General features: G+C 44.0%; 1 protein-coding gene across 1 annotated transcript in view; it reads left to right on the top strand.

The window, feature by feature from the left end:
* Positions 1–12,736, top strand: part of nlrc3 (NLR family, CARD domain containing 3) — a gene marked incomplete at both ends in the record, with an annotated part of 54,917 nt that extends 42,181 nt beyond the window's left edge. Inside the window, 6 exon segments of the mRNA XM_084323806.1 lie at positions 1,935–2,018; positions 5,091–5,174; positions 9,270–9,353; positions 10,480–10,563; positions 11,713–11,802; positions 12,646–12,736. Coding sequence (XP_084179932.1) covers positions 1,935–2,018; positions 5,091–5,174; positions 9,270–9,353; positions 10,480–10,563; positions 11,713–11,802; positions 12,646–12,736 — 517 coding nt within the window.

Raw genomic sequence — 12,736 nt, 5'->3', positions numbered from 1 at the left:
AGCCATACAGTAGTACTGGAGATATACACATAGCCATACAGTAGTACTGGAGATATACACATAGCCATACAGTAGTACTGGAGATATACATATAGCCATACAGTAGTACTGTAGACATACACATAGCCATACAGTAGTACTGTAGATATACACATAGCAATACAGTAGTACTGTAGATATACACATAGCCATACAGTAGTACTGGAGATATACACATAGCCATACAGTAGTACTGTAGATATACACATAGCCATATAGTAGTACTGTAGATATACACATAGCCATACAGTAGTACTGGAGATATACACATAGCCATACAGTAGTACTGGAGATATACACATAGCCATACAGTAGTACTGTAGATATACACATAGCCATACAGTAGTACTGGAGATATACACTTGGCGGATGGTGAAAAAAATGTCTAGGTGGGGTTGTGCCATATTCACTCAGTTTCAGTAACTACAGTATATAACCAGACCTGCAAACTGATACTGTAAGAGGTGAAAAAGGTGACATGTTTGTAAACCAAACCCCTGTAAGGGTGTGTGTGGGGGCATGAAGAAAATCATTGTGATTTTAACATGTATACGAAGCACTCAGAGAAGAAATCTATCCGGGTCTGACAGCACTACAATTACATTTTCATATCATAATATCATAACGCAGAGGCTGAGACTCACTTTTTTTTGCTGCCGGTAGAACGAATTGGAAGAACCGTTGCGTGTCGCGTGTTAGTTATTTCCCGGATGTGATGTTACACGAATGCCAATAGACAATTTGTTTTATTCATCATTGTCGTCATCACGTCACGTGCTTGGGGCGCTAAATTAATCGTCCTTTAGGCATCATATTTAAAGACGCTGATTGGCAAAGTTTGCGTTGCTAGGTGCATTTATTTTGCTATGTAATTTCTCCATTGGCTGGGGCGAGGTTTCTAGCGCCCCAGAAGAGAGAGGGGATGAACAGGAAGCACAAACAATGATTTATATAGTATATATGACACGTTATTGTGCATTTTAAACACAAACGTACTTAAAAAACCAGACACCAGACACACACCAGACTGTGCTTGTCTCTGTAACTGACTGTGTTTGTCTCTGTAACTGACTGTGTTTGCTTCTGTAACTGACTGTGTTTGTCTCTGTAACTGACTGTGTGTTTGTCTCTGTAACTGACTGTGTCTGTCTCTGTAACTGACTGTGTGTTTGTCTCTGTAACTGACTGTGTTTGTCTCTGTAACTAACTGTGTCTGTCTCTGTAACTGACTGTGTTTGTAACTGACTGTCTCTGTAACTAACTGTGTTTGTCTCTGTAACTGACTGTGTTTGTCTCTGTAACTGACTGTGTTTGTCTCTGTAACTGACTGTGTCTGTCTCTGTAACTGACTGTGTTTGTCTCTGTAACTGACTGTGTCTGTCTCTGTAACTGACTGTGTTTGTCTCTGTAACTGACTGTGTCTGTCTCTGTAACTGACTGTGTTTGTAACTGACTGTCTCTGTAACTAACTGTGTTTGTCTCTGTAACTGACTGTGTTTGTCTCTGTAACTGACTGTGTTTGTCTCTGTAACTGACTGTGTTTGTCTCTGTAACTGACTGTGTTTGTCTCTGTAACTGACTGTGTTTGTCTCTGTAACTGACTGTGTTTGTCTCTGTAACTGACTGTGTCTGTCTCTGTAACTGACTGTGTTTGTAACTGACTGTCTCTGTAACTGACTGTGTTTGTCTCTGTAACTGACTGTGTTTGTCTCTGTAACTGACTGTGTTTGTCTCTGTAACTGACTGTGTTTGTCTCTGTAACTGACTGTGTTTGTAACTGACTGTCTCTGTAACTAACTGTGTTTGTCTCTGTAACTGACTGTGTCTGTCTCTGTAACTGACTGTCTCTGTAACTGACTGTGTTTGTCTCTGTAACTGACTGTGTTTCACCACAGTCTCCAGTGGAACTTCATCAAGTCTTCTGCCACCAAGGCTCTGGCCAACGCCCTGCTGTCTAACTCGACCATGCAGCTGCTGGAGTAAGTAGAGCAAGTAGTACACCAGAAACCAGACACCAGATACCAGACAGACACCAGACAGACACCAGACAGACACCAGACAGACACCAGACACCAGACAGACACCAGACAGACACCAGACACCAGACAGACACCAGACAGACACCAGACACCAGACAGACACCAGACAGACACCAGACAGACACCAGACAGACACCAGACAGACACCAGACAGACACCAGACAGACACCAGACAGACACCAGACACCAGACAGACACCAGACACCAGACAGACACCAGACAGACACCAGACAGACACCAGACAGACACCAGACACCAGACAGACACCAGACAGACACCAGACAGACACCAGACAGACACCAGACACCAGACAGACACCAGACAGACACCAGACAGACACCAGACAGACACCAGACAGACACCAGACACCAGACAGACACCAGACAGACACCAGACAGACACCAGACACCAGACACCAGACAGACACCAGACACCAGACAGACACCAGACAGACACCAGACAGACACCAGACACCAGACAGACACCAGACACCAGACAGACACCAGACACCAGACAGACACCAGACAGACACCAGACAGACACCAGACACCAGACACCAGACAGACACCAGACAGACACCAGACAGACACCAGACACCAGACAGACACCAGACAGACACCAGACAGACACCAGACAGACACCAGACACCAGACAGACACCAGACAGACACCAGACACCAGACAGACACCAGACAGACACCAGACAGACACCAGACACCAGACAGACACCAGACAGACACCAGACACCAGACAGACACCAGACAGACACCAGACACCAGACAGACACCAGACAGACACCAGACACCAGACAGACACCAGACAGACACCAGACAGACACCAGACACCAGACACCAGACAGACACCAGACAGACACCAGACAGACACCAGACAGACACCAGACAGACACCAGACACCAGACAGACACCAGGCAGACACCAGACAGACACCAGACACCAGACACCAGACAGACACCAGACAGACACCAGACACCAGACAGACACCAGACACCAGACAGACACCAGACAGACACCAGACAGACACCAGACACCAGACACCAGACAGACACCAGACAGACACCAGACACCAGACAGACACCAGACACCAGACAGACACCAGACAGACACCAGACAGACACCAGACAGACACCAGACACCAGACAGACACCAGGCAGACACCAGGCAGACACCAGACACCAGACAGACACCAGACAGACACCAGACAGACACCAGACAGACACCAGACACCAGACACCAGGCACCAGGCAGACACCAGACAGACACCAGACAGACACCAGACAGACACCAGGCAGACACCCACCAGACAGACACCAGACACCCTGCCTGTACACCAGCAGACTCAGATTCAGATTACTTTAATCGCCATTATGGTGTTGAAGGCAGAGCTGAAGTCCACCAACACAATCACTTTGACTATGCGTGTACATCCTGGTATAGTTGCTCACCAAAAATAATAAAGCATAGATTACAGACATCTCAAAATAAGTTAGAGATTTTGGGAAGTGCTTTAACCTTCCCCCGTACACAACTCAATGACTCACACTTTGATGGTCTGAACTGGTTACCAGTGGAAAAGAGAGTGGCTCAGATTAAGTTGGGGCTGACCTTTAAAATAATGAATGCTACCGTCCCTGCATATCTGGTCAGTTATTTTAGTTGGGTGAGTGACTCACACATACTCCACGAGAGGCAGCCAGATGGATATAATGTGTGAAAGATTAAAAGTTCTATGGAACCAATTATGCACCTCTTGCAAAGCACTAGCTACGGAAAGACTTTTGAAAAAGTGGTTGGCGTCTGCCTCTATTGGAATCTCATAGAAGCTAGGAAGGATAGGATGAGTTGTTAAAACTGATGTGTAATGTGGGTTTACAGATGGATCTTTGATTTGATTATTAATTAGACGGACTAAAGGGAATGCTGTAGTGTAGATTAATTGAATTTGATTGTGTATTTGGCTTTGACTTGTTTAATGTAATGAAATTGTGTGTTTTGTTTTTGTATTTTTGTATTTGGGCTTCAGAGTAGCTATACTGTTTCTGCCAGCCAACTGCCCACCATATGATGTGTTGTGTGTGTGCGTGTGTTTAAGATAATATAGGATAGGGCGGCCGGGTAGTGCAGCGGACTAAGCGTCTGTCTACCACCACAGAGAAAGTGGGATCGAATACAGCTGTGGTGCTTCCGGGTTGGCCGACCGTCCATACTAACACAATTGGCAGTGTTAGCAGGTGGGAAACCCGGCGAGGGTGGGTCCTGGTCGTTGTAAACAGCGACTCCTACAGTTCGGTCGGGGCGCCTGCACAGCAAGGGAAGGATCTAAGAGAGGTAGTGTGACCTTTCACACGTTACACTCTCCCAGTGAGAGTCCGCACTGCCAGGTGAAAAGAAGCGGTGGGCTGGGTACACATGTGTCGGAGGAAGCATGTGATAGTCTCCGCCCTCCCGGACCGACGGTAGGGGGTAGAGTGCGCAACGACCAGGAAGGGGATTGGGAATTGGCATAACGACTAACATTGGGAGGGGAGAAAAAACGGAAAAAGAAGGGGGGAAAAGATAATTCGAAAAAAAGATAATATAGGATAAGATATTACTTTATTGATCCCTTTGGGGAAATTCGGGTGTCATAGCAGCATGGGGGAGGGGGGAGGGGGGAGGGGAGGTACATGTATGGGCAGGGTAATAGTAGAAAGACATAAATATAGGCAATTAAATAAAATATGAATATAAAAATATGAGAAAAATAAACAGTGTAAACTATGCAGGTGAGGATCTGTACCCTAACTAGCATGATATACGCCATGTTGTGTGTGTGTGTGTGTGTGTGTGTGTGTGTGTGTGTGTGTGTGTGTGTGTGTGTGTGTGTGTGTGTGTGTGTGTGTGTGTGTGTGTGTGTGTGTGTGTGTGTGTGTGTGTGTGTGTGTGTGTGTGTGTGTGTGTGTGTGTGTGTGTGTGTGTGTGTGTGTGTGTGTGTGTGTGTGTGTGCACATCTACAGTTTACAGGAGAATGCTATCGGGGACGAAGGAGTCACAGCTCTCGCTGAAGCGCTGAAGACCAACACATCTCTATGTACCTTATGGTTGGTCTCTCCACTTGGATATTAATATTTGGAAAATGTTAATATTGCTATACTCCAGGGCCCTCATTCATCAACGTGGCATAGAATATGTTCTATTTCCACACGTAAGCACAGAATTTAGAATCAGTGCACGCACGAAAGAAACGGGATTCATCACACGTGCGTACACAGGTTCTACGCACACCTGTCTTGATGATATGACTTTGATCCTACGTTTGAGCTCGTGCACTGTTTTAAGTATTTGCATACCAGAACCGCCCCGATTAACCATATACGGTAATGGAATACCCCCATGAAATGTGGAAAAATGGACTAAGCCGAGGGAAGCGTGTTATGAGAACGGTGATGTCGGATATGATATCTATTAACCATTGCTGCCTGGGCAGCGCAAACACTAATAAAGACCGTGCTGGAATATGACTGCCTTTTCCCGTGTTGTTTGATTAATACCCAGGGATTAAAGTTCTCCTCAATTTTATTCCAAATCGCGATGGATTCTCCGTCAATTTTCTACCTGCTGCATATGATTTCTAGAGGCATACTACAATCTATTTTGATGTCAGTATTGGGTAGCCTATATAAACAATAATACGAGAGCATATACAAGAACAATGAATCTCACTGCATGTATGATGTAGCCTGCCTTTCAATACATGAACTTGAATTCCATCATGTTTGTGTGCGGGACTCACAAGGCTGTTGTCACAATGGGTGGTACCGGTACAGTAATAACAGTCTACACAATATCACGATGGACCATGCCATAGCCTATGTTCTATTGTGACATGATCTGTGACGACAAATGTTCTAGAATGTTTGATTAAGATATCATACTCTGACAGCATGCCTATGATCAACAAAAACGCGAACTTGAATCCCATCATATACATAGTCTGTCCACTATCTGGTGTCATTGCAATGCGTTTTTTATTCTTTCTTATACAGTAAAAAGGGGGAAGAACTAGGGATGTCCGATATTATCGGCCGACCGATATTATCGGCCGATATCGGCAGTAAAATGTGATATCGGAAAATATCGGTATCGGTAAAAAAAAAAAAAAAAAACAATAACATTTTTTTTTTTTTTTTTTTTTTTTTTACATTTATTTAACCTTTATTTACCCAGGCAAGCAAGTAAGAACCAATTCTTATTTTATTTATTGTCAAAAGTATGCATGTTGGTTTAAAATGTTCATTTTTACTTTTTTAATGATCATATTTTGCACAGATAATGCTTACATTTAGAAAGCCTTTTGAATGCATCCAGTGAAATTATTAGTTACCTGAAATTATTCCGTTTTTTGGGGGGGAAACTCTGCATATATCGGTATCGGTTGATATCGGTATCGGTATCGGTATCGGAAATTGGAGTTGGACAATATCGGAATATCGGTATCGGTAAAAAAGCCAATATCGAGCATCCCTAGGAAGAACACTATATCGTGGGTGTTCATATGACTTGTATTCTGCTTACAGCTTCGAAATTCCACTTGTTTTTGTTTAACGTAAAGCCTTTTAAATATAATCAAAATGTTCCCGTGTTTCTGCGGTCTGTGCGCAAAATAATAACGAGTTGAGCTACGCGGAGCGCAGTCAGTCAGTACACCCCGTATATTCCGATAACGCTATATAAACCATGCTGCATTCATTCTGAGAGAAAGATCTATTATTCCAAATGCTATTTATAGGGTTTTGACCATAATTACACTACTGTTGCTATTTTACAATGAACTATAATGAATTACGGTTCATACAGAACATGCCAGTGTTGAAACTAATGCACAGAAGCTCATTTCCTTGTTGTAATAATATATTCTACCACTGGGCGTCAGCTAAGTGTGCTCCGAGCTGTGCGTACACATAAGCACGAAGTCAAGTTCAAGTTGAAATTGATGAATCCCACTCTTTGCTTAGGAATGGTCGTACGCACAGGTTAAGCACATATCTGTGCGTAAGACACGTTGATGAATGAGGGCCCTGGGGTGCTCCAGTAGCACACCATATAGCGCGCTGAGCCGCGAAGCGCTCACCCCGGGTTCGATTCCCAGTCCCGGTGGCCATTTGCCGCATGTCCTCCCTGCTTCTCCTCCCGTTCTCCCTCTCTCCTCTGTCGGTCCTGTGTGGCCAGAAAAAGCTGTGAAAAACACTAATAAAGATAATAAAAAAAGAAAAATACTCCTAAATATGTCCAAATGAGATTGACCCTGTTTTGTGTGTGTGTGTGTATAGTATAGTTATGTGTACAATAGTGTTGAGGTAGGAATTGACCTATATCTAGCCCCGCCTCCTCTTTTCTTGATCCTCCAATCATAACTATCATAACTTTGAGATAGATTGAGAAGTAAATGTTGAGGTGGTATTCTTCCAGGACTCTGGGTCTGATCAGAGTGTGTACGCAGGGAGCAGGTTGGTTCCAGGACGCTGGAATTCACTGTGCATGCAGACGGTTTCAACTTGACAACAACAAAAACATTATATCCTGTTGCAGTGTTTGCTATCAAAGCTGACAGGAAATAAACCAGGGTTCAAGCTGTTCCCTAGCAACACAATTCCACAGAAACCGTCTCTAAAATCTTTGTGAGACAAACTCAACAAAATATGCGACGGGAGATGCCCGCTTGATAACTCCAAGGACAGACGTGCTCCAGCCCTGATCTAGTGCCTTGTCTCCATTAGCTATGTTCAGCCTGGGTGGGGCTAGCCATGGTCTAGCATGGTATGGTATGGTTGGGTTTGTGTCTCCATTAGCTATGTTCAGCCTGGCTGGGGCTAGCCATGGTCTAGCATAGTATGGTATGGTTGGGTTTGTGTCTCCATTAGCTATTGTGAGATCCGACTGGTTTTTCAATGTGTACATAATGTAAATATCTGTAGATGACAGCATCTACTCTGACGGATCTATAGATCTTAAAGTGGAGGCAGCCAGAGTGTGTGTTTCCCCGGTAGACGGTGGGAGAGCAGCAGGCAGGGTGCTAGAGATAGGGCCAAGGTCATTGGCAACATAGCAGGCCGCGGTTAGGGGAGGTGTCAACACCGTTGCTATGGGGAGAAATAGAGAAAGAGTGGGTCAGAGGTGACAGGAGACGTAGAGACGAGGTTGCTATGGGCTATCAGCCATTGCTAGGGACTATACCTTATAGATGGGAGCTCTTCCGGTTTGGAGTCAGACTAGGAAACGAAGCTGACGCGTAAACACGTTGACAGAGAGACACCAGTGAGCTGGAGTGGTGGGGCTCCTCCACCCTACTAGGCCAGGAGTTAGCTAGCTTCGGCTAACAGGGAAGGCTTTTGGCTAACCACTAGGCCTCAACCATCTTCGAACAGATAGCAGGAGAGATCGGTAGAGATAATGAATTCAATAGACCTTCAAAGACCTTTCAGAACTGTTTTACATCTGGTACAGAGGCTATGTTTATGGAAATAAACATCACCCTCAAGGAAAGGTATCATGTTTCCAGTGTGTCGTTAATTCTTCTGAGTCAAATGCATCACCGGGGAGAGAGAGGGTATCAGTCAGTACGATGAGTAAGAGATAAACACAACACAGAAACTTCACGGAACCACAGGTGACAAGGTGATTAATGGCTGTGAGGACCCGAAAATCCAACACTATGTTCAGCCTGGCTGTGGCTAGCCATAGTCTAGCATGGTATGTTATGGTTGGGTTTGTGTCTCCATTAGCTATGTTCAGCCTGGCTGGGGCTAGCCATGGTCTGGTATGTTATGGTTGGGTTTGTGTCTCCATTAGCTATGTTCAGCCTGGCTGGGGCTTTTCAGGTGATGCGTGAAATCACTGTGCCCAGGCAGAAAAAAGTCCACTGGTTAAAACTAGGCTAGCTGGACCAACCTACTTCCAGTGAATGATGCTAAGCTAGGCTAACGGTGTGGGTCTTCCTACTCCTACTGCATACACAGAGAAGAAAAGGGTATGTATCTGCTTGTATAACTCCGGGGTAGAGGGCAAATAAGTGAATTTCCCCAAAAGTTGGCGAGTTCCTTTAAGGTTTCCTGTTCACAAGTGGTCTGTGTGTGTGTGTCTCTCTCTCTCTCTCTCTCTCTCTCTCTCTCTCTCTCTCTCTCTCTCTCTCTCTCTAGTCTCCAGGGTGTCTCAGCAGGTAGAGCAGGTGCCATGGCGATGGCAGAAGCTCTAATGGTCAACAAGACTCTACACACATTAGAGTGAGTTTAATCTCTCTCTCTGTCTCTCTCTCTCTCTCTACACACATTAGAGTGAGTTTAATCTCTCTCTGTCTCTCTCTCTCTACACACATTAGAGTGCGTTTAATCTCTATCTCTGTCTCTCTCTCTCTCTACACACATTAGAGTGAGTTTAGTCTCTCTCTCTCTTTTCAGTCACCATGCTCAAATAATCTGCTATGGTGTACTGTCGATTTAGAGCCAGATAGCACTGCATTTTGCTCTGTGCTTTTGTTTGTGTTTTCCAATAGGTGATGTAGTTTTGTTTTAGCTGTGTAGTAATTTGATTTATTCTGATTGGTGACGTGTTCTGTTCCTGAGGTGTGTTAAGAGAGCAGGTTTGTGGACTCAGCCTCAGGACCAGCTGGGTAAGGGGGTTCCTGATGCTCCTCAGCTCTTGGCACTGCAGGGCTTGATAATGGCTCACATTAGAGTGAGTTTAATCTATCTCTCTGTCTCTCTCTCTCTCTCTACACACATTAGAGTGAGTTTAGTCTCTCTCTCTGTGTCTCTCTCTCTACACACATTAGAGTGAGTTTAATCTCTCTCTGTCTCTCTCTCTACACACATTAGAGTGAGTTTAATCTCTCTCTCTGTGTGTCTCTCTCTCTACACACATTAGAGTGAGTTTAATCTCTCTCTCTGTCTCTCTCTCTCTCTCTACACACATTAGAGTGAGTTTAGTCTCTCTCTCTGTCTCTCTCTCTACACACATTAGAGTGAGTTTAGCCTCTCTCTCTGTCTCTCTCTCTTTGCTCGCTCTGATTTTAAAAGCCATAATGCCTACTTAGGTGACCTCCGACTGCTCAACACATTAGAGTGAGTTTAATCTCTCTCTCTCTCTCTCTCTCTCTCTCTCTCTCTCTCTCTCTCTCTCTCTCTCTCTCTCTCTCTCTCTCTCTCTCTCTCTCTCTCTCTCTCTCTCTCTCAATTATATACATTAATTAGAATAAAAAAAAGAACAAAACAGTGGGATGGAATATTTAGCAGGGCTGTGCAATTGAGAAAAGAAAGTACTAAAAACCTACTACCTACTAAAAGTATGAACAGTGAATCATCGTTCCATATCGTCCCTGACGGCGTTTGCTCTCTGTCCGCCGTGTCTCAGTCTCCGTGGCAACGCTGTGGGGATGGATGGAGCCAAGGCCCTGGCCAACGCTCTGAAGAGCAACCGCAGCCTGAGGTGTTTGAAGTGAGTTCCTCTGACCTTTCAGAAGGTGTGTCTCTGTATCACCTTTCAGAAGGTGGTACATGTCCTGTGTCTGTGTCTCAGTCTCTGTGGCAACGCTCTGGGGATGGATGGAGCCAAGGCCCTTGGCCAACGCTCTGAAGAGCAACCACAGTCTGAAGTGAGTTCCTTTGACCTTTCAGAAGGTGTCTCTTGTATCACCTTTCAGAAGGTGTGTCTCTGTATCACCTCAAGTTTCGAGTTTATTTATTAGTTGTCATAGTAAAATACAGAATAGTTTTCCATTAAATGCTTTTTTCTGTTATGAGCTCCTGGGAGTGTGCTAGCTGGATAAAAATAGATAAAAAGTATAAAATAGAAAGTTAAAAGTACGTAAACAAAAAGTGTTCAGTCAATATACATATGTACAATACAGAGTAAAAAAGAGTAACAGTGAGTTACAGTACAATACAGTATACATTACAATGCAGAAATGGGATGAGGTACAACTACAAGGGTAAGGTGCAAAGAGGCATGAATTGTAGTGCAAATCTCTTTACCAATAAATATAAAGTGTGTTAAAGTGTCTAAAGTGAGTAAAGTGAGTGTTACGGTGAGTGTTTATTTAAAGTGAGTGTGTACGTGTGGATGTGTGTGCTGTGAGTGTAGTTGATGGTGTGTTACATGGTGTCATTGTCATCGAGCAGGAGGTGTGTTGTCACTGTATGCAGATGATTCACAACTAGTCCACTGAGAGGCTGTTAATTAAGGTTGTTGCTCTGGTGGGCCATCGTATTTGTCCAGGGGCGCCACGTACAGTCTGCTCATTTCACATTCTAATTCTGCATAATACATTTTAGCACACAGCTTAATTAAGATTAGCCTAGATTAAAATGTATTTTCATCATACAGAACAAGTACAGTACAACGTGAATAAGTTCGATGTCCAACCAGAGTGCAAATGTAGTAATATACAATGGTACAGGTGATTAAACTGGGTATACAATATATAAATGAGTACTACTGAGTAATAGTGCTAATCAGATGTATGTACAGAGTTGTAGTATTAATATGTACAGTGATACATACAGGTATAAAGACACTATGGTAGTAAGTTGTACTGGCCACCAGTATGTCGTTTATTTCACGAGGTGTGCGTGTGTGTGTATGCAGTCTACAGGAGAACTCTCTGGGTATGGAATTGGATGGAGCCATATTCATTGCCACAGCCCTGAAGGGAAACCACCAGCTGACGTACATAAAGTGAGTAATACGTTTTAATACTCTTATCAACATGAGAGTCAACAAATGCTTTCTTTATGCAGACATTTAACACAAAAGGATGACCCTCATGCATTGCAAATTTGCATCAAATTCAAAACAGAGTGATGCACAAAATAACTTTAAGAAAATAATAATTTAAAACAATGAATAACGTGTGCAATAGGGGAAAGAACACGTTAGGAACTTGTTACATTCACCCACACAAGGGCTGAGGACTCACCCCCGCCCCCCCCTCCCTCTCTCTCTCTCTCTCTCTCTCTCTCTCTCACACACACTCTCCCAGCTCTTTCTCTCTTGCCCCTTCCTCATCTCTCTCACCCCCCCCCCCCTCTCTCTCTCTCTCTCTCTCTCTCTCTCTCTCTCACACACACACACACACACTCTTTGAGTCAGAAACAAACATAGTATCAATGAGAGTATCAATAATACACCTGAGTTATGTTACGAACTTGTTACATTCACCCACACAAGGGCTGAGTAATCACACACCCCCTCTCTCTCTCACACACACACACTCCTAGCTCTTTCTCTCTTGCCCCTTCCTCATCTCTCTCACCCCCCTCTCTCTATATATCTCACACACACACACACACTTCAGAAACAAACATAGTATCAATGAGAGCATCAATAATACACCTGAGTGAAGTCTAGTAAAAAATTGAAATAAAAAATTAAATAACAATAATAATTTTTTGTTAATCGTGAGTTTAAAAAGATTGTGGCGTTAATAGAATCGGGCGATAGCGCGTTAACTTTGACAGCCTTAGCGTTAACACGTTTGACAGCCTTAGTAAAAACGTACCTCTCTCTCTCTCTCTCCAGCTTACAGGGAAATGGCGTCGGCCAGTCGGGGGCAAAGGTCATATCGGACGCCATCAGGACCAATTCTCCTGACTGTGTGGTAGAGATCTGA

The sequence above is a fragment of the Notolepis coatsorum genome (genome assembly GCF_963971535.1).
Source record: "Notolepis coatsorum genome assembly, chromosome: 10".
Classification (NCBI taxonomy): domain Eukaryota; kingdom Metazoa; phylum Chordata; class Actinopteri; order Aulopiformes; family Paralepididae; genus Notolepis; species Notolepis coatsorum.
The sequence above is the reverse complement of the archived record's forward strand: the minus strand, read 5'-3'. Positions and strand labels throughout refer to the sequence as shown.